At 37.2% G+C, this 26,919-nt stretch overlaps 1 protein-coding gene across 1 annotated transcript in view; it reads right to left on the reverse strand.

Moving 5' to 3' along the window:
• The window catches only part of LOC128212068 (matrix metalloproteinase-21-like), a 39,660-nt gene that overhangs the window by 2,732 nt on the left and 10,009 nt on the right, over positions 1-26,919 (reverse strand). Inside the window, exons 2-6 of the mRNA XM_052917314.1 lie at positions 14,004-14,898; positions 4,874-5,167; positions 4,047-4,304; positions 1,503-1,675; positions 1-1,065 (exon numbers count right to left, since the gene is read on the reverse strand). The exon at positions 1-1,065 is cut by the window's left edge and continues 2,732 nt beyond it. Coding sequence (XP_052773274.1) covers positions 745-1,065; positions 1,503-1,675; positions 4,047-4,304; positions 4,874-5,167; positions 14,004-14,898 — 1,941 coding nt within the window. The 3' untranslated portion in view covers positions 1-744. The remainder of the gene's footprint in view (positions 1,066-1,502; positions 1,676-4,046; positions 4,305-4,873; positions 5,168-14,003; positions 14,899-26,919) is intronic.

Below are 26,919 nucleotides of genomic sequence, written 5' to 3' on the forward strand. Positions count from 1 at the left end.
TCACAGTCAACGAAGAAAATCACAGCGACGTTGTGTCATATATAGTCACATCTTCTGGCTGTATGTGCAAAACATGCTTTGCCTACACCAGGGACGCCTCACAGCCTCAGCAGGCAATCCGAACACACTCTCTCTTAACTTCAGCATTTCAGACAACAAGCCTATTTAATCTCAACCTCCTCAGCGTTCTTTCAGCAAAATACTGATAAATTAATCTTTGGTTGTCCATCTACGAGTGTCTGTCTGTTAATAGTTATCTGCCAGACGCATTAGTCATTGTAATGTTCCCTTTGTGAATAACGCCATGAGTTTACTATCTCACGTTTTTTCACGTTTTCTCCATTAGTAATACAGTACCATCTTCAGCAATTAACAATGATAGCTAACATCACGCGTTTGTTTCTTTTGTCAATTCTTTACACACAAAAAGGTTAAAAACATGTTTTTTACCCATTGCTGTTTTGTAAACTGCGATTGAAAACTAGCAGGCGCCAAAATAAATCAGCGCATGCGTGCAGCGTTTTTGTTTGTGACGCCATTTTTTATTATGACGTCATCATTTAATGTTTAAGCACACGGACAAAAGATCACATGACCCGCATGCGCATGCCCAACTGTGTCCATCCTCGAACTATCTATTTTGCATTGGAAGCAATTCTAGCTTATACTGATTTTCATTTTAACACGTTTCAATCAATTTTGAATTTAAAACTTATTGGAATAGTTCAGAGTTGTTACCGATAATCATGAATTCTTCTTGAAATCAAACACGTGCGTAGAATGGGTTGTGACGTCACAAATATCGAACCATTTCTCATACCACTTTCCGATATATTTCACCCCGTTTGATATATGTATCTGTCGAACGTGAAAGTGAACGTTCTGCCAGACGTCTTCCCCCTTGATAAAATACATGGACTCGTTCACGTGGGAATAATACACGGCGTCCAAGTTGTCCGGTAGGGGTTCGCTCCCTTCTACTGCGGGAAACTCCTCCTGAAGTTTGCGCTTGCGCACGCAGCATCCTCGGGTGTCTTCCGCTTCTAAAGGATCGTACACGTACACCTGGAATAATATTTGATGCAGATATAGTAAACACCGGATAAAACGATTTCGGACATGACGACTCCGGATATAACGAATCTCCGGATATAACGAACACTTTTTTTTCGTCCGTCTTTATTCAATGTGTAGAGATCTATGACTGCAATAGTTCAGCAGTTAGGTTCAAAAAGGTAACACTAAACCTATATACGTTGTAATACTGGAAAATCGCATATTTGGATATGGCGTAGACACATTCAGAATGAAGCGAAACCGTCGTCACTATTGTCAAAAACATATATGAATTGTACGAATGGCAGGTTGGACTTCATCAAAGTGAAACAGAAAGTAAAAACGGCTTTCGTTTGACTAACGCAGTCGAACAAAGGGCATGAACGTAGTTAGGTATGAATAGAGAACGAAGTTTGACTATTTATATAATACATTTATTCACTTACCAAGTCGTTTTTGAAGAAAAACAGGTTTTTGTCCCGAATATCGAAAAACGCCGAGTCGAGATTATTAGGGATTGGCTCGCCACCGACTTTCGCCGGGAACACGTCACGAATTTTCCGGGGCCATCCCTCAGTCAGTCTATCATTGGCGTTATCATATTTGTACACATCCTCGTCTGGAAGATAATATAATATGTGGTCAGATAAACTGTTATGACTAAGGATATAGGTTTACTTGTATATAACATACATGTAAAAGTCCATAGGGTAAAAGTAGTTCCCGTTGTCATATGTGTAGTAATCTGCATCTGAAAGTTAATAACTTCGGGAATATATGGAATGGGGAAAGTTCTTTCCCGTTATCATGCGTGTGAAAATCCGATAATAGCATCGATACCAAAGGGGGGAGTTATTTCCCTTTATCATACGTGTAGTAATCTGCGTCTGAAAGTTAATAGCATCGGGAATGTATGGAAAGGGGAAGTTATTTCCCGTTATCATGCGTGTGAAAATCAGATAATAGCATCGTTACGATACCGAAAGGGGAAGTTATTTCCCGTTGTCATACATGTAGTTATCTGCGTAGCATCGTGACGATACCGAAAGGGGAAAGTTATTTCCCGTTATCATACATGTAGTAATCCGCGCAGCATCGTGACGATACCGAAAGGGGAAAGTTATTTCTCGTTATCATACATGTAGTAATCCGCGCAGCATCGTGACGATACCGAAAGGGGAATGTTATTTCCCTTTAGCATGCGTGTGAAAATCCGATAATAGCATCGTTACGATATCGAAAGGGGAATGTTATTCTCCGTTATAATACGTGTATTAATCCGCGTTAGAAAGAGAATACCATCGTGACTATAACGAAAATGGAAGTTATTTCCCGTTATCATACATGTAGAAATCCGCGTTTGAAAGATAATGGCATCGTTATAGAGGAAAATAGGGGAGAGTTATTTCCCGTTATCATACGTGCACAAATCAGATCTGCGTTTGAAAGGCAATAGCATTGTGATGGAGTCAAAGGTCCCTTCATCATACTTGTAGAAATAATACCAGGGGCGTAGCCAGGCTTTAGTGAATGTTTCGCACGAAAGGGGCGGGTGTGGGAGGGGGACTAACCCTTTAACCAATTTGGGGTTCGGAGGGCCTCCCAAGGGAAAAAATGGAAAATGGAACTACCATGTTGAGCTCTGAGGTGTATTTGGAGGGATTTATAGGTTCGAGGCCGACGACTTTGTAGTTATCAAGTGCTCAATTTAGGCTCACTAAGCTATCTAGCACAAGAAGCAATGCTTACTTTAGCTGATCTTCCTTTTATTTTGATATCATTTTTTAGCTTAGCGCTCGACTTTAATGCCATTTTTGGCCATGTTATTTTTTTCCTTTTTCAAATTGATGTAACGCACTTTCGTAATCATTCGTAAGTCATTGTCAATTGACGTCATTTCATTTGTATGGCCAAAATGATATAGCAATTTTATCATATGATTATCTTAACGACAGTTTAACGAAAGCAAATAGTTTGTTTGCTAATTGCGTTATTACACAGACGGGCACGTTACCAAATTGGTCTTTTCACTTTTTTTTTAATAATCATCATAACATCATCGTGAAAAGACCAATCATTTGATCAAATTGCACTCCAATTCTGGCCATACAAATGAAATGACGTCAATTGACAGTGACTAGGTAAAAATCCTTGTTTCCGCGTACTTGGCCAATCCGTGGACTCTTTGCAAAACTAAAAGTACCGCACAGATGACCTTTTGTCAAAATACAGACATTGTCCAGTTAAGAAAACATTAAACACCCACGCCGTACAAAGTTAGTGACAATAAATACGTTTCATGTCCACATTAACAGTTTTTTGACATGCGATGTTGCTTTTAAAAGCGGAACACAAGCGAAATGTCACATTTGAAACAACGAAACTCCATTTCGCTCATTTGAATGTGTGTGAGTCATTTATTATGTCAACGCTTAAATGCGAACGCAAATTAATGATGTTATGCCGCTGTTTATTTGGATAAAAATAATGTTTTGTTTTATAAACATTTATGTTTAAGACGGATGGTTGTCGCGTGTTTTATTTCAATGGTCTTGAAAAAAATCTTGTCCGTTTATTTTTCTTAATGTCGTTCATTCTGAATCTATCTCTTATGATACATTTTTGCTACTGCACATTTGAAAAGGCATTAATTATTAGCGAACTATTTTAACACTTTAGTAGAGATTTCCTGCCATAACTCCAAAAAAGTCCATTCATTTTACAATGTTTTATTACAACCATCTGTTGTGTTATGTTTCAAGGATTGAAAGCGAAAATGTTTTAAGTGAATTTAGATAAAGATGCATATAAAACATTTTGGTTTAAACCCCTCAAAATGACCTAATTTACCATTATGGTCTAGATGATGAAATCTCAGATGTAAAATGCATTGCAATTTAGAAATATGCAAACGAACACGTATTACTACGGAGTAAAGTATATGTGTATATAAATCTTTGTAAGAACATTTAAATCAATAAATTGCATACCTTTAAAGAAATAAGCATCGTCGACGATATTATTGTCCACAGTGATTATAAGCACGTGGGCATAGCCGTCGGGCTCGTCCGGAACTCCTCGCCACTCGTTCGTGATCGGAAGTGGGTCCCCGTAGCGCGTTCGGTTGGCATGATTTTCGTACATCCAGTAGTATTGTTGTCGGAAGAAGTAGGTATTGAAGATGTACTTTCCGCGGTCATTTCTACGGACCCAGTCGAAAACAGTGTTGAACTTGCCTTTGCAGACGCCTGGTCAGAAAATATGTAAAAAAACACAATTTTAAATGAAGGAAATGTGACACTGCTAAGAAATGCCAAAAATGGGTCTCCTGCAAAAACGGTTTGGTCAAAGTTTTCCAAAATGCTCAGATTGGTCAGTATTTATCCAATAATAACTACTAACCAATCGAATCGTTTTAATGAATCATTATTTTTCAAATAAACAATACCACGTGATTGCATTAGCCAATGCATTAACTGGAAACAACCCCGACTATTTGCAATCAATCGATTTGGCTATTGACCAGTCGTTTTATGAGGTCGTCGATTTTTCGAAGGAAAAGCGTCGGTGTGTTGAGATAGTCGTCGGTTTCGTCGTCTGCGTCGCAATTCAAAAACCTTAGAGTTGGCCATAACCCTAAACGCATTCAGGATATTCAAATGGAACTTGGTTAGGCATGTTCTCAGAGACAATACACACATATATAGCAAGGCCATATGTAACTGGTAAAGTTGTCGAAGTATGCCCTTGTTCAGTTGAGAAGAAAACGCAGACGGACGTTGGCGGTCGACCCGCGGAGCTCTTGTGTTCAACTTACCGTAATACTGTTGCACGAGTTTTCGGTCCTCCCATCCAAGCTCAAACACGGGACCCGAGTGTTCCTTTTCGTAAATGGCGTACATAATCGAATACTTCTTGTCGGTATGGAGTAGACCCAGCACGTGACCGATCTCGTGCACGGCCACGCGCAGAAGGTAGATTCCATCTGTTGAGTGCGCATTCATGGTCTGAAAGAACTCGTCGTCGTCAAAATGCATATTTCCGGTAGAGAACGAGTGGGCGATTTCGCCGCCATGGCCGTCGAAGTCCCGCTTGCAGTTCTGATGAGAACCTGGAAAACAAAGAAAATACACACAATTTTATTTACATTATAATAATCAATGAGAAAAGTACTACTCCGTCAACTTAATTGTCGAAGGTTTTTTGTCGAAGGTACTTTATTTACTAAAATTGATCCACTGATATATGATATAAGAATACGCCTGATATTATTTTATTTATTTGATTTATAATCCGATTATTTTTCAAGTGAATTCGGACGACTTAATGGTACTTGATTAAAACATTGCGCTTTTTGACCAAATTGTTTTTGCCAGAATGAGGGCGGTTTAATCTTGTGAGTTATTAACACAAACGAAAACATTCTGAGAGGTAGTGGGCCGGGATATTTGTCCCTGAGTATCAATAAAGTGTGTCGTTTGGTAGTGGTAAACAAACTGTGTTTGTCTGCTCTCTTGAGTCGTTCTTGCATGGGGCGGTTCCAGGATTTCGCAATAAAGGGAAAGTGCGTTGGGGCTCAACTTTGGATATGCACCGCCTTCCACAAGAACCAAAAAAAAGGTCTGTGGTGGTTTGGGGTGTTTGGTTGTGATGGATTTTCACCCCAAAACATTTGACGTTGTACATGCTGTGTATTTTAAGCATATATTTCCTTCCATATTGAAATGAAACGGCCACTTGAATAATTAAAGTGGAGACGCGCCGGTTGCAACCCTCTGCCAACCTTTTTTTGCTGTCGGGGTGCTGGGGCCATTTCCAATAAAGATCTTATTCGATAAGCCATTCATTGTTGTTATCGACGTGTCATGTGGTCGTTATTCTGTTTCATATTTGTGTAAATATTATGAGCGATCTAATCAGCGTTCATACGAAAGAATAACGTACGATGAAAAATTTCCGTCAGTGCTAAAAATAAATTTGACCGTTTTTGCTTGCAAAATCAAATAAATGTTTTAACTGACAAAAAATAAAGTGTCGAAAAAGCGATCGTATCGTTCAATTGTTGATAAGAGGACGTAAATATAGCCACCATTAGAAATGAACAAACATCTGAGGAAATCCAGAAATTCAACTTGTTGCCATTAAGAAATTTTTAGATTATTAATTTAAAACAATGATCCATCTGTATTATGTCAATAAGAGGACCTAGGACATTTTCATCCGAAAGCAACCTCGAATGTATATGGACGGTTGACAATGTCAGAATTCTTCACATTTAACTACGCTGCACGTAGATCGCGTAGTAATTTCAATTTAGCCAAAAAATAATTTAAAAATAAAGCCTTAGGTCTTTACTTCTAATAATTTGTATACTGGTTTATGCAACGATTCATTTCACTATTCAATTCGAACTTAGTAATAAAAATTAAAATACACTTAATTAATATTTTTATTATTAATTTAACGAACTACTTTTACTAATGCACCGGCATACGTCAGAGGCTCGTCGTATGGCGGAGATTGCCGAAGTGTTCCGAGTGATCTTACATATTTATGCGTATGACTTGTTTATTCCGACTCCATGCAGTTCACTTATTCTCTTCAGGGGAGATCACTGTGTATCAATTTGTTTCCTTTTCGTGCCGTAATAGTCGTTTATTTATATGGAGAATATATGAACGATAAACGCGGCGATGCCGATTTATTACAAACATGATTAATTATTGTTGATTAATTCGTTATGCCACAGTGTTATCGACATATTAGATCTTTAAAACAAATTACGTAATTTCTTTCTTTTCTTCAAGTTTTAATTTGTCGAACGCGTTGATTACTTTTTTTTTCATTATTAGTCATTTTAATATCACTAAAATATCGGTCAGTTTTTGTTCTTTTATTTTTTTTCCCCAAAAAAGGTTTTTTTTGCTTCGATCGGCAATTTTAATTGGAGATAAGAATATGTTAAAGATATGATCTAAGATCAGGTTCTGGACGGGTTTTATTCCTTTATCGTTTTGATGTTCTTTTAGGGCCAACCAGAAACGTTTTGATCAGCAGGCAAACAGACAAACGCTTGGAAACCTCTGATCAACAGCACGTGCGCATGTTTGAACACCTGGATATAACGGCTATTTTGTCTACGGTCGGGAAAAAACAAAACCCACCACGACCAGACAAACAAAAATTAACGTTTTGTTTTAAAATAGGAATCGTGTCTAGTGAACAAACACAAGTTAAACAAAACGACACAGTGCATTCTCATTAATTCAGACGTGAAGTTACGACGGGAAAATTGTTGACGGTAATGTACGCGTTTTGACAATACTGGTTATATTGGGGACCACATTTTCTTATGTTTAACAATAAAAGTCGCTGTTCATAGTGTCGGTCACATGTGTATTTAAAGCACAAAATATTAATCACGACAAGGCTACGCATAATCGATGTTTCGTTGAACGAACTTACGCACCTATTTTTCAAAAAAAATGCAAAAGAAAACAAACTTTTTTAAGCGACCGCACGTTTTTTCTCAGAAAAAGTAAAACAAATGCTAAAAACTGTTTCTCATGCATCCATCTACAGTCACACAAAAACATAATAATATAGAATTATATGTCTGCGACAACTTCCGGAAGACTGAAACTTGAAAGAGATTTATAACATGACTATTTGGTGGGGTAATTCCTTTATCCTGCATTAAAACAGATATATAATGTTGTCAATGGCCAGGATTATTATTCAAAATATTCACTATATGAAAAATTATTTCTCGCATTCGCCCGCACAGGTCTTAAGGGAAAAGAAACATTTTATTTATAGTTTTATTTCGCTCGCTCGCTGTTAAACCTGTACAACGAAACAAAATATTCGTGTGGCCTCAATAATTAATGACTCCTAGATTTGTCTAAATAAAGCTTACGAACGATATTCCCGTTGACACCACCATATGGAATATACCTATTAAAAGATACGCAGTGTAACATCTGTTCAGGTTACGAAACGAGTAAAATTAAAATAGACAATTATATGTCAAGAAAGATACATCTATCATTTAAACTTTTGGGCAATTTTCCTTAGTCTTAAATTAAAAGTCACGGCTTCTTTCTTGTTTTGACAGTATTCTGTCAAGAGCTAAGAACCGCGCGTCTTAATTATTTTCAAGAGCGTTTTAAGTTTTCTTGTTTCTTACTTTTAGTTTTTAAACTGTCGCAATAAAGCCCGTTAATGTCAAAATTTACAAATTATTTCTGCATTTGTGTGATTTGTCATGCACATTTTCTTAGAAATTAAACGGACTTGCACTTCATGATTTAACTAATTAAGCAAAAAATTAATAACATTTAACACCTGAACAGTTGTATAATAAATCATCATTAAAATACAAATTGTGGTTTAAGCGAGTTTTTCGTAAACCAATCAACAGAAATAAATGAGAAATGTTAATGCATTGAATCGTCGGCTGATGACCAACCCGTCAACAAGATCAGACGTGTAATCCCGCAAACGAAAGTCGCAATTTCGAGTCATGTTATAAATAAAACATTTCGTTCAATATTACTCATGTATTTAACCAAATTGTGTAGACATATAAATAAAAATTGGTGTTCATTTTAAGAGGAAGCGAAAACGTGCCTCTAGTGTCTGTATATCTGTCTGTTCTGCCTTGTCCTGCGCTATTTGCTCTGCCCTGCAATGTCTGTCTGTCTGTCCGCCCATCTGGTTGGAAGGCTGACTAGCTGTCTGCCTGTCTGTTTGTCTGTCTGTCCTACTGTTCGTCCGTCTGGTTGGTACGCTGGCTGGCTGTCTTTCTGTCTGCCCCTCCGCCCGTCTGGTTGGTACGCTGGCTGGCTGTCTTTCTGTATGTCTGCCTTACTGTCTTTCTGTCTGTCCCTCCGCCCGTCTGGTTGGTAGGCTGGGTGTGTGTCTGTCTGTATGTCTGCCTGGCTGTCTGTCTATCATTCTCTCAGTCAGTTTGGTTGGTAGGCTGGCTGTGTGTCTGTCTGTATGTCTGCCTGGCTGTCTGTCTGTTTGTCTGTCTGTCCCTCCGTCCGTCTGGCTGACTGGCTGTCTGGCTGGGTGTCTGTCTGTATGTATGTCTGTCTGTCTGTCTGTCTGTCTGTCCCTCCGTCCGTCTGGTTCGCAGGCTGGCTGGCTGCCTGTCTGTCTGGCTGGGTGTCTGTATGTATGTCTGTCTGTCTGTCTGTCCCTCCGTTCGCCTGGTTGGTAGGCTGGCTGGCTGCCTGTCTGTATGGCCGCCTGGCTGTCTGTCTTTTTGTGATAAGGGGATATATTAAGATGAATACACATTCCGTCACCATTGCTATTGGCAAATATTGAGTATATATATTCTATGCTAATTGATATAACAATATCTTCTCCCGGTTGGCACAAACAGCCGAAATCCAATCCACAAGCTGTCGCCTACATCCGGTGACATCCAAATGATTACGGATGGGATCGGTTATTAAGGAATTTCTAAGCATTTCTGCGCAAATGAGCTAATGGACACATCATGATTTCATTGTCATGAAATGATATTCGGATTATGCAGATTCCAGAGAGTCTGGCATTCCTCCCACGTGCCATTTGGCGGTGTAACACTTTTAGTGTTATGTGTTAGGAGTGTTCTCGACTATCACCAGCTCATCACCAGTCACATTTCATGTAATGCGTCTGCGAAAATGCTGATCATGTCAACAACCTATCCCATTTTATCCCCTTTTTGAGAAAATAATTTAATGTATTTTGTTTTTGGAAATGTTCCTATTTTTAAATTCACATTAACATTCACTTCTTATCGTGGCCAATATATAGTGCCCCAAAAATAAGTGTTAACAAGGCTTCATGTGATCAAATAGTAGTGACTGCGACCGCTTAGTGCAAGTACTTTATAAAGTATAAACGTATGAAGAACATTTGAAGTGTCCGGTTAATACAGGTTGCCGTTAAATACAGGTGTCCGTCCGACCAGGTTTGATTGTATATACTAAAAAAATCTAGCACCATTGTGAGGAAAGCTGTTTTTTATTGAGTCGAAAGAGTACTGTATATTTTCTAGGTTTCTTTGGTAGGGATCGAATCCACGATCTCTTGAGTGAGAGGCGTTCATCCATTCCACTAGACCACTCCCACCCACAAAGTATCTGAAGAAAACGCTTAATCCATCCTAATATTTTAATACCAAAATGTTAGATAACAAATAATTAATTTGGTATGGCCTTATATTGGTCGGCTGTCAAAATGTTTGGATATTTCTTTTACCTGGCATCAACACATAAATGGTTCCTTCAAATGGTTATATTATTAATATGATAGGCACTGTATTTCCCGGCATTCGAATTATTTAAAGTGACCATATATTTTCTTTGTTTTCGATAATGCATTAATTCCCATATCGGAACGGTAACAGGGAGGCAGGGCTTAGGGGTAATATAACTATCGTGCGGATAAATAACAGCGCTATTTACTTATACCGCATGCTAGTTATTGAACGTTGTCCTTGGCAACGTGTTACGAAACAGTTACATCACCAACTGCCCCCGTGATGAAACTTTATGCACCAGTCAATTGTAACTACGCCCCCCCCCAGGTCCAGGGAATAGCGGGGACTTTGACTTTCGGTCCAGCCAACCCCGGCTAAAATCCCCGCCCTGCGGGGACGAACAGATCGTAATATCCCCGCCAAATGCCCCCGCACCCCAGGGACCCTAGGTAAGGCCCATTCCCCGCTATATTTAAAGCGAAGACAAAACCACCGCATTCACCCGGCACTGCGGGGCCACCTGAAAGGTAAAAACACGACCCATTTCCCCGGCTATCCCCGGTATACCCCCGGACCTGGGGGGGGGCGTGCTTACAATTGACTGGTGCTTTACATTCACGCTGAAGCACACCTTGTATAAATAGAATAAATCGGTTTTGTGGGTGACGCAATTATAGCTTACGCCGGGAGCGGCTCATGCGCGCATTTGAGAGAAATATGTTTACCGGAAGGAGCATGCCCCCGGACCTCCCTAGCAGAACGGCCTTCATATAACATTAGGTTTTGTTATGATTCTTGTAAGATACTCGACCGATTTTATTATAAATGTCATGGAACAAACTGAATTCAAAATGCATAAAAATTATCCCCCAATTCTGGCATATCGCATTTTTGATTCCATTATCGACAGACACTGTTAAAATCTTTAAAAAACGAAACAATTATCTGTATTTCGGTAAATATATCTTCGACGATCAAAGCAAGAAAATCTGCTAGACTGTTCCTAAAGATACGTGTTAAAATTTAAACTGATACCTTGAGCGGGTGTCTGATTATGTTGTTCGAGTTCCTGTATCTGATTATCACTTAAAATTTAAAGGGACTATTTCACGTGTTATTGCGGTCATACATTGAAACTGCTAATTTTTCCATGAAAAGAAACATTTCTGAAATTTGAACAAAAATTGTCATTTTTGATGATCAAACATCATCGATTGTCCATAAAAGAGCTTTATTGATTTTGTCATTATTGATTGAAGATGTTATATATCCCCCCCCCCCCAAAAAAAAAAAGAAGAAAAAAAAGATGTAGTAACGCTTTTTGAATATTGCATGATATAAGACTTAGATTTAAAAACTAAGGTTCAAAAAAGTATTTACCAGTTGCTATTTGATGTGTGTTCACAATAAAGTGATATAACTCAATTTCAACAAAGCTTTTAAAGAAACTTTGCTCACATGAAATCTGCGAGCAAGTCCCTTTAATGAAAATGAAAACAAACAAAAAACAAACAAACTGATGGAAACAATTATCAAACAGGTTGTTTTAATGTTGCTGTTCTCATAATCATTAAAAACATGCAAATAAGCGTCCGAAAATAAAACTAAATATTCAGGACGAAAATAATATGCACCAGGTATGTTTTGAATGTACACATTTTGACATGATTATAAGCTTAACGTTTCTGTTGAGGCAACAAATAATGGCAAATTGTCCAAACCAGTACGCCAGTTTACTGTTTTTATTTCAATTATAAGCAGGCGATAAAATGCAGGTAGTAAATTTTCAAAAATCGAATTCATTTTGCTTTTATAGATCAAGTTGGCAGGAAGCCGTTCTCATAGACTTGTTGCAGTTATTTCAGCCTTAATGAATCGTTTATTCAAATCAAACGAATTATGACGCTCATGTATCGAGCTTTACCGGAACTGGCTCAGAAAAGGCATCACTTCCGGTAACAGAATGGGAAATATTTATTAATTAAGCACCTATTATAGAAAATTAAGTGTCATGCAAACATTTCTTCCACCGAAAATAAACCATATCTTAACAAGACCAATTAATATCACCCAGGAATAAAATCAAATTGCCCATAAATTTCCTATTACAAGACTAGCGATCGTTCTTCTAATGTTCAGATCAGGCCCACACGTTTCTCTTGAGAGTTTTATATCGAACATTTCACGGCCAATTTATAGTCCTACCGTGTCTAACTAGGCCGTGAGTTATTATTTAGTTTTAAGGGGGAAAAAACAGCCACACGCTATGATGATCTTTCTTTGGGATGCTAAGATCCGTTGATATTTTGTAACGCAACTATTTGTCAAACCGTATAGGAACAGCTTCCAGGCAGAGGACTAAGCAGAAAATATGATATCGGTAAATGTGAATTATAAGGATTTGAAAGACAGGCTTTGCCATCCCGTATACCGTTGTAGGTATAAATGCGAATGATTGATATTAAAAAAAATAATCTAATTAAACATGTTTTACGCCAATTTGGCCAATACGCCTCTCTAAAATACGGATACGATGGAATATTATATAAAAAATTTAAGGTGTCCATTTTCTTTTTCTGACACAGCAACCAGAGTATTTCCTGTCTCTGTCTCATAATAAACAGAATGTTAAAATAGGCATGTCATCAGAATAGCGGTGTAATGGCAGGGGTAAAAATAGCATGAAATTGACATGTATTGTTTCACAGGAAATTAGGTTTCTATCAAGTGTGGCAATATGCAAGATGATGTCGTAAATAACTCCGAAAATAGAACAGAACACTTTATTCCCGAGACGGTGAATGAAAAAATTGCTTGAGTCATGAAAATCACTTTATGGTTGTTTAATACACCTTATCTACATATATTCAGCATTGCAAATTGCAACCTTTAATGAAAAACTGTAAAAAAAAGAACATGAGATGTTTATTTAATGAGAGCAGATTTTGCCGATACGTGCAAAGATTAATTTTTTTGTTGATACGCAACTGACAAGCAAGCGTTTTGCACGTAAGTAGTATCTTATTACCATAAGCTGTATTATCACTTACAAGGTCATTGTATAAAGGCGATTGCTAAAAGATCAGGGCGTTTTTAAGTATAAAAATAAGCATTTAAATGGTTCAAGTGTTCATTTCAATGTCAAGGTAACGTTTTAGAATAGTTCAGAATACTTTACGGGAGTCATGATTAAAAAGGTCGATGCAAGAAATTCAAGACTATGTTTTGCAATTCAATAATGCCGCTGCTATGGTTGACTTAGGCAATGTGATGTTTTGCAAAGCAAGTTTCAGACATGATTTGAGCGGATAATTTACCGATTTTAAGGTCAATAGGATGTCCAAGGCTCATAGAAAAGGCTACTTTATTTCATCACGGTGCAGAATATGTCTATGACAAGTTCACTGGCCATTAAGGTGATAGTGTGTTTTTTTATTGTGATTGCAAACTGCTAGACTTAACAATGGACTTTTTTCAATGGATTCTTTTTACCAAGAATGTCCAACAATACATTTGAAAATACAAGTACATGCCAGTGTGTTTTCGGCCCTTTCTAGAGCCGAAATTCGCCTCAAGTCCCCTGACAGCTTCACAACTCACACAAAACACACATACAACAAACATACAGAAGCATTCTACTACATTATGGCATCGCTGGATGGAGAATATTTAAGTAGCCACTCACCAGTTCCAAACGCGACCTCGATATCCACACTGGCAATGTCTCCATCCGTCACCTCCAGAAAATTGAGTGGAATCACCTCGCTCCACATTCTGAAGGCAAGGTCCAGGGTTGACCTCTGCTCCTCCACGGGTATCCGGGTACTGTACCCACTCTCCAGTAATCTCCATTTGATCACCTGCTTTTCAAATTTCTGACCATCTTCAGCAAACCGCGAACTTTGCAGCGCACTAGCTTGTGATTTTTCTATGTGTTCCGTTACTGCAACAGATCTTTTCTTAATTTGAATAATTTTGGAATCACTATCGCCCTCAATTTCAGGTTTAAACAACATAGGGTCTTCAAGTTTTAATCTATTCACATAATCGTGTAAGTATCTTTTTCTTCGTTCTAGACTAGATGTTGATGCATCTCTGCGAGACCTTAACGATCCGGATATGACATTTAACATGGAGTTTGTATTGCTAGCTGACCGCTTCCACGGCTGACTTTTAAAATGATCACTTAATGATGGTCCGTTAGAACCCTTATTTGAAATACTATCTGAACTTTGTTTTACAAAAGTATGTAACAATTCACTAGTACTAGTTCTATCTGTAGCTTCAGTCACTTGTAAAGAATCTTCACCTACTAAGTCCTCGTCCTTATCAGAGTTCCCACACCGTGACGTGCTCATTAAGCGTTTTGTCCGTCTGTCCACAACCCCCGTCTCGGGTAAATGGTATTGCTTTTGATATTGTTTAATAGCTTTTCTAACTTCTCGATTTGTGCATGGCGGTAGGCTCCCTTCCAGTAGAGCGCCGTATTTGGCCCCACCCTCGGAGAAGTCCGGGAAAAACGACCGCTTGTGTCGGCTCTGGACTTGACATTGAAGGTACCCATATTTCTCTAGTTGGTGCTGAAAGACAAGAAGCAGAATTGAATTCAAATATGTTGTTGTACATTACCATTCGAAGTATAAATGTCAAAAGTATCTATCTAATTGTTCACTTAAAGTCGCTAAAAACGATATCAGTTAAGTCTTTCACCCATCGAATTGGTTATTTTGGTCAATATGTTTGGTGAAACAGACATCTTAGTCTAAGTTGATCATTTTGGAGAAAATATAGGTCATCTGATTACATTTAGAAACCAGTAACAAGATTTGTTTTATCAAGCATAACAATGCCATTTTCTTTTCATGTGTATTTTCATTTTCTGTTTTATTCTGCACGGTTATAGACCGCCAGAACTTGTTTAACTCCCGTAATGTACGTTACAGCTCCCTAATTTCATACGCAGTGATCTTCATTGACAAACAGACGTTGACATCTACGAAAATAGCTGGAAATCAGCTACACTATCTTTTAAAAATAGTTTTTATACGTATTCAGACAATATTTTACTGAGATTCAATCAACTAATGTTATTTTCGAAGTTCACATTTCAAACGAAAGACAGTTTTTACTTTTATTGGAATGACGTCACGTGAATGAGATCATCATCATCATCACGTGAATATCGTCATGGCAGTGAGTACTGTACGACAAAGGGAAGTAACCGCTGTGTGGAATTTGAAAACCCGCAATTATCGTTTTCATTTGGACTGAATGGTATCTTAGTCGTAACTTCAAATCTCTTAAATCTCTACGAACATTTCACATAGCAACACGTGGGTTTGTTTTATTTTTCTCAACGATCTATTCATCTTGAATACAAGCTAAAGTACATTGAAAACAAATACAACAAAGTAAAAACAAATATGAAACTAAGATAAATCCAATTTACGTCTAAGATTGATCTTTTTTGAAACGAGTACCAGGAATTTTGGACTTTGGAACTAACAGATAGATTTGTGATTCTTACATAATAGGCTATCATTTTGTCTTATAAAGGTTACATTGATATAAAAACATGGGTTGGAACATCGCTTAATTGCATTTTTAAATGCTTTGGAGTATGTGCAGTTTACTACAAAAACGTAGTCATGCGACATGTGCTTGCGATTAACATGTTTTGCATTTTCAATTGCCTGTTTGCATTTGAAGATTTTATTTGTACAAAGCGATAATCTTCGTCAATGAACTGTCTGTGTTTACGTCAATGAAGTTTTTAGTTATCAATGGAAATGCCCTGATAAAAGATACAAGGCAAGCTTGATAAATTATGGAGCAATTTGTTGTGGACTCGGGCCTGCTATCACAGTTTACTTCTCTAATAATGGCGCGCTGAATAGTATTATTAGATTTATCAATGAAAAATAAATTGAGTATCGGCGAGACATCAGAGAAATCTATCAATGCATTGTAATAAAAACCGTACGTAAAATATTTCAATATCCGGTCATGTCATATTAACTTCCGGTGTATGCCATCTAATTATAACTGCCCCCGCATTTCAAGATGGCGGCGGCGCGTGACAACAGTCTTCAGAAGGTAATTACGCGGCGCAAACCGAACCACCATCGCCCTATTTCCGGTAACACTTAAACAGATTCACTATAATATAGTTGATTGTTTCCTAAACCGTGGTTTTGTCAATTGGCGCCTTGCGCCATAAATGGCATCGGTCTGCTAGTCAATGAAATATTTAGATCTATCATCAACATCCTGTTTATGGCGGTTCCTGAGTTAACAGCTTGACACGGCTGTGCCATGTGCGTTTCAAGTACTCTAACTATTCTTTTTGACCGAATATTGTCCTTCTATTTAAGTGGTTTTGAGATCTCGAGTCAAAATACTGATAAAATATCAATGTTGAATGCAATGACGTGAAGGGTTTATTTATACCAGAGACCTTTGAGCCAATAAATAGAGCAACACCATTTTTACCTTTTTAACATTTAAATACTAACAAGTACAGGGGAAAAAAATCGGTTCCATGGCGTACCAATTTCCATGACATCGAATATTTTTACAGCGTCATTTAATGACGTAAATATTCAGTTGTAAAGTTTATACATCGGCTTACAACTAAATATTAACCCGATTTTACAATTTATTTCGCATTCTATTTCATAAAAGATCGCCAAACTAGAGTGACTCATTTCGTGTACATTTAAAAAAAACTCCCCATAAACTGATTGTAAAAAAACAACTTCATTGGTGGCGAAGGTCACTGCTCTATAACCCAAAGCCCTTAACCAAAGACAATCCTTCACAACATTAGGAAGTACTTGAAGAGGGGTTGATCGAATCTAAGCATATACGGCTCACAGAAATATCAGTAATTAAGTGCTTTGATTTGCATTTTATAATAGGCGTTACCAAAAGCATTACAAATAAGTCTCTCTATGACTCTTATGTACTTTCGACAAGTGATATCTTGAATAACCTCTGAATTTGGATATGAAGTTTCTATTTATATCTCCCCATTTGCTTCAACGTTAACAAACCATGTTCTCACATGGTTAACTGACAAGAAACTAGTTGTTTTACAATTCGTAAACGTTCGACTTTCGTTAATTCAGGATGCGTTTATTATGAAACAGCCTTGTAAGAAAGCGCGTTTTTGCGTAATGAATGTTCGGCCACGGCTTTGATAGATGTAATTTGGGATAACTTTCCTTTTAAAAGTTAACTTGCGTTACGCAAGTATCGTAGTCATATACGGGTTACGCATGCACATTGACAAATGGAAAAACCCTAGCTTTAACTTTAATGCACGAGTTTTAAAGGGACTCGCTCATGTTTTGGGACCAGAAACTAGTTTAATTTATAGTAAAAAAAGTATTTTGGTTTAAGTGTGATGCGAACCCACCAAGAAAAAAGGAAACACCAGGCCAACAGTTCACAATTGATGGATATTTTTTTACATTTTAACAATACATTGATAACATCACGTGATAATGGCAATCAACCAATCACGCAAAAACAAACTGTTATTAACGCTAATAAAACATGTGGTCTTCAAAGATGATATTTGAGCTCATATTTATCATCATTAACTGATGAGTTCCAGCTATTTTTTATCTTAGTTTTAACACTCATAATGATTTGCCAAACCTTATTACGTCATACAAAATAGTGCATTTGGCAGAAACATGAGCTAGTACCTTTAACACGTGCTTTTCTTAATAGAGAAACATAGTACTTTCCAGAGAATTCGATGCGTCGATGTAGGCTTACGTCACAATAATCTGGTATCTTCAGATAAGCTTGATAATTGAGTTTTTATTGTTTCCGAAAAAATTAGAAGAACAATCTAGGCTAATAGAAACTGGATCATGATATTAACTCTGTCATAATCGCCACTTTATTAAATTAATATGGATACACGCCCGGCGTTTGAACTACGGTTTTGTATTGGCCTTGATTATGATAAGCTGTAGGTTACATAGTTTTCGTGAGGTCCTCTTTGGAAATTTTATGGTCTCGAACAATTTCACGAGATTTTAAATTCGCTAAGTCATAATGCTAACAAGGACAACCATTGATAAATTGAAACATTGTTACAAAGATAACAGAAAACGCGAGCAAAAGTTTTTAGAGAGTCACAAAGTATAAGTCAGCAGTATTATCATTATCAATCTTATCGGGTTCGGGTATGTAAACACGGCGTTTTTATTCGGATACCGATCGATTGTAAAAATCGCGAACGTTAATTCCTCGTGAAATTTAACAATCTACAATACGTCTGCACTTGGGCTTATCAGCAAATTACAATGAAAATATGCAGACAGGTCTGAAATGAAATATGATTATGCAATTAACTTGTCGAGACGCAATAAACCATTTAGTAGCGAAAACAGCAGCTTCAGACGAAACCCACACGTAAGCCGGTGTCAGAGATGTATTGTGAAAATCGTTTGATATTGAACTATTGTATTTCTATTAAATGCGTACATAGGTACTGGCGCAGATCCACGTGGATTTAGGTAATTTAAGACTGTTAAACATTGCTTCCACGTCCATCAATTTAGTCGAAATTAAATGTTTAAGACGAATAAATGACCGTAAAGCCAGTACAGATGCCATTTACCTTTTAGTATAATCAAACACATTTTCAAAGCTGTTCACTGTTGACAAGCTGAAAACAAAAGTTGATGATTTTTTCTGCTTTCCGAAAATAATCGCTATCTTTGAACGATTGTCGTGTGAGCAATTATTACCACATTTAAAAATGGGCCAATTTTACTATATTATTTACTCGGGGGCTAATGACTGTCCGCCTAATGAAATGCATTGAAATCTGAACTGCGGTCCAGTAATAATCATTTCAGTCAATGCTGTTCCAGTGATATCAGAAGTTAAGATTGTATTAAAGATTTGACAAACAGTAAGCAGCCCTTTTGAAGTTTAAGAGCGGAAGATTCACTCGAGAAATACCTTCGGTATTGACTTATCATCGGGGCAAGTTAGTTTTCGCGACCTCGTAGTCTCGTCAATGGAATGTCTTTTTCTGTCCCATGTAAATATTGAACTGCTATTCGATCAACATGAGCTGTTTGTTCTCCTGTTAAATGATCGCCTCTGCCCACACCAGCTAACACTTGAAAAGTGGCATGATTTTAGTGACGTGAAGGATAATACACACTAGAGAAGCCACACCCCGTATATCGTTAAAGGTTTAAAGCTAACCAATTTAACAAGATATCGTATCAAAAATCAATTGAACATTCGGCTCTGATTATAATCGGATGGGATGAAAGTCTAAGTCGGGGCTCTGGGCCACCATGGGGGTGAATCATTGAAACCGAATCATTGTGACGGGCACAGAGCCCATTTTAGCAGCTCTGACCCCCTTCTAACTCTTCTCTCGGGCGGGTCACGTATACGATGTCACAACAATATATTTTTTCTTTATTTTATTTTTTATTTATTTATTATTATTTTTTTTTTTTTTTTTTTTTTTTTTTTTTTTTTGGGGGGGGGGGGGGGGTAAATTAAAATCTTTTAATCTTTGGCGTTATTTCCTATTCAATGTTGAAGTAACTTCCCCCATGCTTCAAAATTCCCCTTGAACTTCTAAAGTAAAAAACTTCTATGTCTGACGTTCAGATAAAACATTTGTCAGACGTAATACATATCTGATACAACCACCTGCGGTGTTACCTTTTCGGTCATTGGGGCTACTTGTCGTAAAATCCTTTATAGATATCAGAGAAAAAACATTCAGATCAGAGGAAGTCAATGCTCAAATTAACATACTAACTGTTTTTCTTTAAAAAGGTTACAGCTAGTACAAAAACCGACCAATTTTACCTACATCAAAGAATCACACAGATAAAAACAATCAAACAGCAAACGATACAAAAATTATCAATACACGGCATCGCATGTCAAACTGGGTGTTTATATCAAAGAAACTGTGTACGACTTGTGTTTTACACGCCTAACACGGTTGCACCCTACTCAAGTTTCAACCAAGGATAACACGGGACAGTAAGTGTCAACATTAATTTTGGCACAATGCAGTCGTTGGCAGGGAGGATCAGCACGGAAATAAACCAAGGCTTCTCCGATATGCTCGCCAAGTAAGCTATACATGTATAATATTCAATGGATTCAGAAGACGGGCTATGTTATTTGATAGTGAAAAATCAGTCATTAATTAGTGTTATGCCATTGTGTTTAAAACAATACTAACTTTTCTATTTAAGGTAGAGGTAAGTGTGAAATAAACATTCTGCTTACACGTGTTACACCATCAAAAACATGTATGCGAAACAGAAACATGCAGGTAACTTTTGAAGCACAGATGACACTTCTATTATTAGACGTAGTAGATGACACTTCTATTATTAGACGTAGTAGATGACACATCTATTATAAGACGAAGACGAATTGACACATACAAAAACTTTTGTACATCTGTTCAAGATAGATTTTCCCAAACGAATTTCGATGAATTTGAAGACTAACATGTATACATTAATAAATAGTACACACTTTGTAACATCTAAAAATAGGCTTAGGACCACGTGGGTCATGTGTTTTAAACCAAGGACTAAAAATGGCTGCGTCCAGTGAGACGGTACGTACTTTTGATTTCTTTTCTCGATTGTTAAAGAAAAACATTATAAAACATCGGCCGTGATCTAGTCCACAATTGTTACTGTAATTTGGTATCCATATTATGAAGATCGAGTATATGATTTACCCGGAATACGTGTCACAAGGGTTGGTTCGACGCAAATAAAAATGGTTACAGCACAAGGAAAAAACACACTCTTGCGCACAGTGGTCAGAAACTGGCAATATTTGATAAGCTGTACCCTCTTCCTAGAAGTGAACAATCAATGAACCAGAACATGCCACAAAAACAAAAGGTACAGACAACAATTGCAACAAATGGGTTCGTAATAACTATAAAATAACTTATTGTTTATGTCCGCTCCTTTGGAAGAGTTTTCTATTTCAATGATGCTCAAATGCGCAAGGGCATATAATGTATATCGATATCTTCAGTCTAAACCTTTTGACAAATAATATGTTCAAAATAATCGTCATCTTATTGCAAGAATTCATTAACTTCTTCTATTTCTTTATGCAGTTATTGTGTTCTTGCACTAGGGTGACGCAATGCTGTTACATTGAAACAAAGTAATAACGTGATACAGACGCAGTTCGAAACCACGGGAGGGCAAAACACTTGTTGCTGTATAGAAACAGAAACTTTTAACGTTGTTGAAAAAACCATCAACTCATTTGAAACTCATATATCAAGTTAATAGGAACACTGGAAGCAACCTAGTGAGTGATAGGTGCAATTGTTTTCGGATTCACTTTAAAAGGATGCTTTGAATGTTCCAGACAAGTGCATTAAAGCTTGATGGTTGCTTGCTAAGTGGTCCTACTGTGAACAAGACAGTCTCAATTGCTGGGAAATCATTTGGATACCGTACAACTTGTTGGAGGTCTACCACTTTGGTTAAATTGTTAGAGATTAGGTTGTAACAATAAGGTACGATGAAAGAGTTATGCGATAAGTTTCCTACACGTGAAATTAACTTCCCTGTACCGATATATTTTATACTAGGAAACTTCAAAAGCAATTTGCAAGAATTATACTCGCAGCAATAAATCTCAAATGAAGTCTGTGAACGTCAGAATCCATATCGCAAGTCAAAATGCAAAAATACAATGTTCTTTCAGAAAACAATTCTAGTGAATCACAGTGATTGACCGAGTAGAAGATGCACTTATTATGTCTCGCCATAGAGCTAGCTATTATAGCGACGCAGTAGAGTGTCTGCCTACAGAGCCAGGTGTTGTGGGTTCGATCCCCCAGGAATGTATGCAGCCTATTAGATAACTTTTTTTAAACATTAAGCTCCCTTATAGAACTAATACCAAAACAAAACCTATTATTCGACAATAACCCGCCAATTGACAACGATTTGGTATACATACACTATAACATTAACTCTTCAATTCCCATTTCTTTATGTTATGGAACATAACATTCGTTGATTTTCTATTGCATTATAGCAAAGAAGGCAGTATCAGTCAGAGGTAGTGAAAAGGGTGTTACATAACAGTGTTCATGAATAATAATTCAAGTTTATAAGACAAGGGATGATGGCGGTCTGGGGTACCCTCTCTGGGCCATTATTCAATATTGATTTTATCCTTATCGTAAGACATGCATCAGTGAGTCCATTCATCATAATGGTCAGCTAAATATACAGACCAATCAAAACACTTAGTTTATAATCTTAAATTTAAGTTCAAACTAAGCTGCTTATTAAATACATCCCCTGGACGATCATCCTGTCACCTTGGTCACATAGTAAGTATAAATACCGAGGAGTTCATTGGCAATAAGCTCTAGGGCTTTAAACGGAAATTATAGTTCTAAACTTTATTCGAGTAACCAACTATGGGCCGATTGTTTAGAACTTTGTTAAAGTGAATTAATGACATCGATGTTAACTTATAAACGTGATAGTTTTGATGACGTACTGATATATTTAAATAAAGCAAGAACGAATGTGAGTTTGGTTAGTGGTCACCAAGCCGAACAAGTGGGTTTTCTCCGGGTTCTCCGGTTTCCCCCACAACACAAGACCACACTCTCGCGCAACATCGTGCCAACGAGAGTGATTAATATAAGTTGTTATAGCTTGTTTCACAATCGTTGTAAAATTAAATAAAGTTTAAACTAAAGCAAGAACGGCTGAAACAGTTGTCTCAAATGTTGTTTGCCGTATTGCAGCTCACACGTTTATCCATTAAACTTCCAGAGCAGTAACGATTTGAAAGTTAACAACGATGCTGTTGTTCACTAAAACACAGTTCTTTATAATCTGTCCATATTTTTCAGTCCACAGGTATTGCATTTTAGTATACATCTAAATATCGAGAATATCATGACTGTTTCTTTATGAGAATTTAGAAGTATTTCATATCTTAAATCTGTTTAAACGCCTCACAAGGCAAATCATTGCTTTTTTATTTCCACAATATTGTGTTCATTAAAAGTCCTGAGTAAAGTTCAGTTCAAACAAACAAATATGTAGCAAAATAATGAAACAATGACGGTAAGATGATTTCAATTAACTGCTAGAATCAATTTATGACTTTTATTGAAACTACCCCAGTAATATATATAATCAAATGTGTATATTATGATGTCGTTTTTTAATTAAATAAACATCAATCAATTAATCGTATACTCTTTCAACCAATAGACTTAGTTCTATTGAACTCTCCTGACCGATTTCTGCTTCTACCAACATTTTGTGTACGTGTTTAAAGGGTACCCATAATTACTTACTGCTGTAGAAACCCAACTAAAACAGTTGAAAAATGGAAATATTAACGATATCATAATTGTGTCTTACGAAAACATTATAAACGTATCGAAAATACAACATTAAACTGGCTGAACTTACAATTACTGGAGTTTTATGTAAAACATAATTCGAAACATTTTCTTAATGCCAGGAGAATGCATAATTGTTAAAGCGATGTTTTGTAATAATAGAAGCCCCGTGGTTGGATCACACACGTTTAAAAGAGAAAGCGCACTTAAATATGTCATTTATATGAGCCCCATTGTACACATGATCTATTACAGATGATATCATAATACTGCCCCGGGCTTTTTCTAATCATCTCGGATTTCATAATGGGTATTCTTGCGTCCATAAATACATATTAGCACAAATGAAAGCGAGTATGCCTTTTTCTTACTAATTTTCCCCGGTGTTTCACTGTGTTTTTACTAAGGTATCCGGTGAACACAGGCAATATTTATTTCAGAGTGCCACTGGAAATATTGTAAATGGTGATGAATGGTGACTTTACATAATTTTGGTCTCATATGAAAGGGAAATGCCTTATGCTTACTAATATCAAAATTAATGAATAACAATTATGTTTTGATAAATATATTGCAGTTTGTATTTTGAGTTCTTTTTTTTAAATAAAATCGAACTTGAAATAACCTGGATGGATGTCATATGGCATATGTTATGCATAATTAAAATGGTGGCGGGGATTCAAAACTTTCCCCATCGTCGGATACCCCCGATACATACTACGCTATGCTTAGTTGTGTATGCAGTGTAACGGAAGAAAGTGCCGTGGTTGCCGACAATGGACTACCCTAGCCCTAACTGTTTACGTTGTTTCGAAATCGAATCCCCTTAATACGCTTCTCGTTTCTCATATAACACTTCCGTCATTAAACCCTTTACAATCATAGTTAAATACATTTCGGTCACTAGGGTCTGTATTACAGCAGCATCTTAAGAAATTTTCAACAAATTTTACTTAAGTGTAAAATTTGGAATTTTTATATTTCTTCAAAAAAACTTATCTTTACAATTGAGTTTCATTTTTATAAGGTTTGGTGTCCGTATTTTAATTGCAGGATATATACTAGGCATAACACTTTATATCTTTGAAATAAAACAGTGAAGGGAATTATTGAATTTAAGAAAAAGGTACAATCTTTACTTATGATGTTTCTGTAAATAGGTCCCAGGCATCGATAGTTCACATAATTGTACTTTGGGTACCTTAAAGTGGTACGCAAGCCAGGTAATGAAGCCCGCGGGAGAGAAAGCCCTTACTCATGATTTTGTCTGCATGCAAGTGGGTGTTTAAGCAGCTTTGTTGGTGGTAGGATCTTCTACGTCTGATGGTGGTTGTTTTATAGGATATATATAGAATTCTGCAGGTTTTCATTAAAAAAAATCTTGTTGGTGTGCTGATGGTCAAACTGCTGTTCCAGATATCCAATTTAATTTACGTAAATTATTAAATAGTCAGATAGTATTTGCTTATCTACAATTCTATCAGAGACAAAGTGGTTTTGTACTTCTATGCGTAGATCTGATGTACAGTCGAAACTCGTTGGCTCGACATCGCTTGGCTCGATTTCCTCGTTGGCTCGACCTTTATGAAATAGATCTTTTTTATTCTTTGTATGCATACTCGCTTGGCTCGATATTTGCGAGGCTCGAAGTAATTTGGCCGGTCCTTAAGATATCGAGCCAACGGGTTTCGACTGAATGTCCTTAAAGGAAACGAATCCTTGATAAGGTCGTACTGTAAAACCGTTGTTAAGTCATGGATGTGGAATTCCGGCTATTCTCGTCATTTTAAAAAGGTTTTAATGATGCAATGAAGTTTAAAGCATTCCGCGACACTCAATATAATTATTGAATCATTATGACGCAAGATGGTTGCCTTTGTTTGCCAAAGAGGTTGTCCTCCAAGTGTTAACAGGCGTTTTTGCACCATTACTAGCGATTTAATAGTGCTTTACAATTGACTATGCAACTTTACAATATTAAACCTGTCAGCATTACTTTTTTCAAATTGATTTAGTTGAAAGGAATGTTGTTTATATGGTGGCTGATTTTTGCCATTTCGCATTTTCGCCGCGAAAAGACTTTGAAAAATTCGGAAAATGGCGAGGCCAAACCACGAAAAACGATATACTAGATTACCGGAATGCGAAAACACGCAAATTCGGTATGTGACAAGACGAAAACACATCAAATGGCGAGGTGAAAATACTTCGTTAGTATTTAATAGTTGCGACATATGGCATCCCCCCCCCCTCCATTTGGTGTACTTTCGTTTTATCGTATTAACGACCCGCCACATGGTATATTTTCGACCGGCCATTTGAAAGAACTTTGTTTTACCATATGTTCGCCCCGTTGATATAAAGCAAGAGCGTCACAAACTACTATTTATGTTACGAGTGCTTGGAACTTTAAGGCATTATCCGCACAGTGTACCTTGTGACATGGCGACGCGAAGTTCGTATTCATCGTCATCAGCATTTACACGATAACATACACAATGAGTAAGTGTTTTGTGGTTCAAACCGTTGTTGTTTTTATTGTTGTTGTTGCTAGTGGTGGTGGTGGTTGTGGTGGTGTTGTTGTTGTTGTTGCTAGTGGTGGTGGTGGTTGTGGTGGTGATTTGTTCTGTTTTGTAGGTGAGGAGAGGATATATGAGCAAAATGTTTGTGAATGATTTATAGGCATCGATTTTGTTTTGTTGTTGTTGCTAGTGGTGGTGTTGTTGGTGGTGGTGGTGGTTGTGATTTGTTCTATTTTGGAGATGAGGAGGAAAAAGATCAGCAAAATGTTTGTAAATAATTAATAGGCATCGATTTTGTTTTGTTGTTGTTGCTAGTGGTTATGGTCGTGGAAGTGGTGGTGATGGTGTTGTTGTTGTTGTTGGTGGTGGTGGTGGTGGTGATTTGTTCTGTTTTGTAGGTGAGGAGAGGATAGATCAGCAAAATGTTTGTAAATAATGTATAGGCATCGATTTTGTTTTGTTGCTGTTGCTAGTGGTTATGGTCGTGGAAGTGGTGGTTATTGTGGTGGTGGTGATGGTGATTTGTTCTGTTTTGTAGGTGAGGAGAGGATAGATCAGCAATTTGTGAATAATTTAAAGGCATCAAATGAGCGTTTGTTATTTAAGGGTATTGTCCTCATTTAAGTGTGTTCGCGTGCGTTGTGTCTTCG

The sequence above is a fragment of the Mya arenaria genome, chromosome 12 (genome assembly GCF_026914265.1).
Source record: "Mya arenaria isolate MELC-2E11 chromosome 12, ASM2691426v1".
Lineage (NCBI taxonomy): Eukaryota > Metazoa > Mollusca > Bivalvia > Myida > Myidae > Mya > Mya arenaria.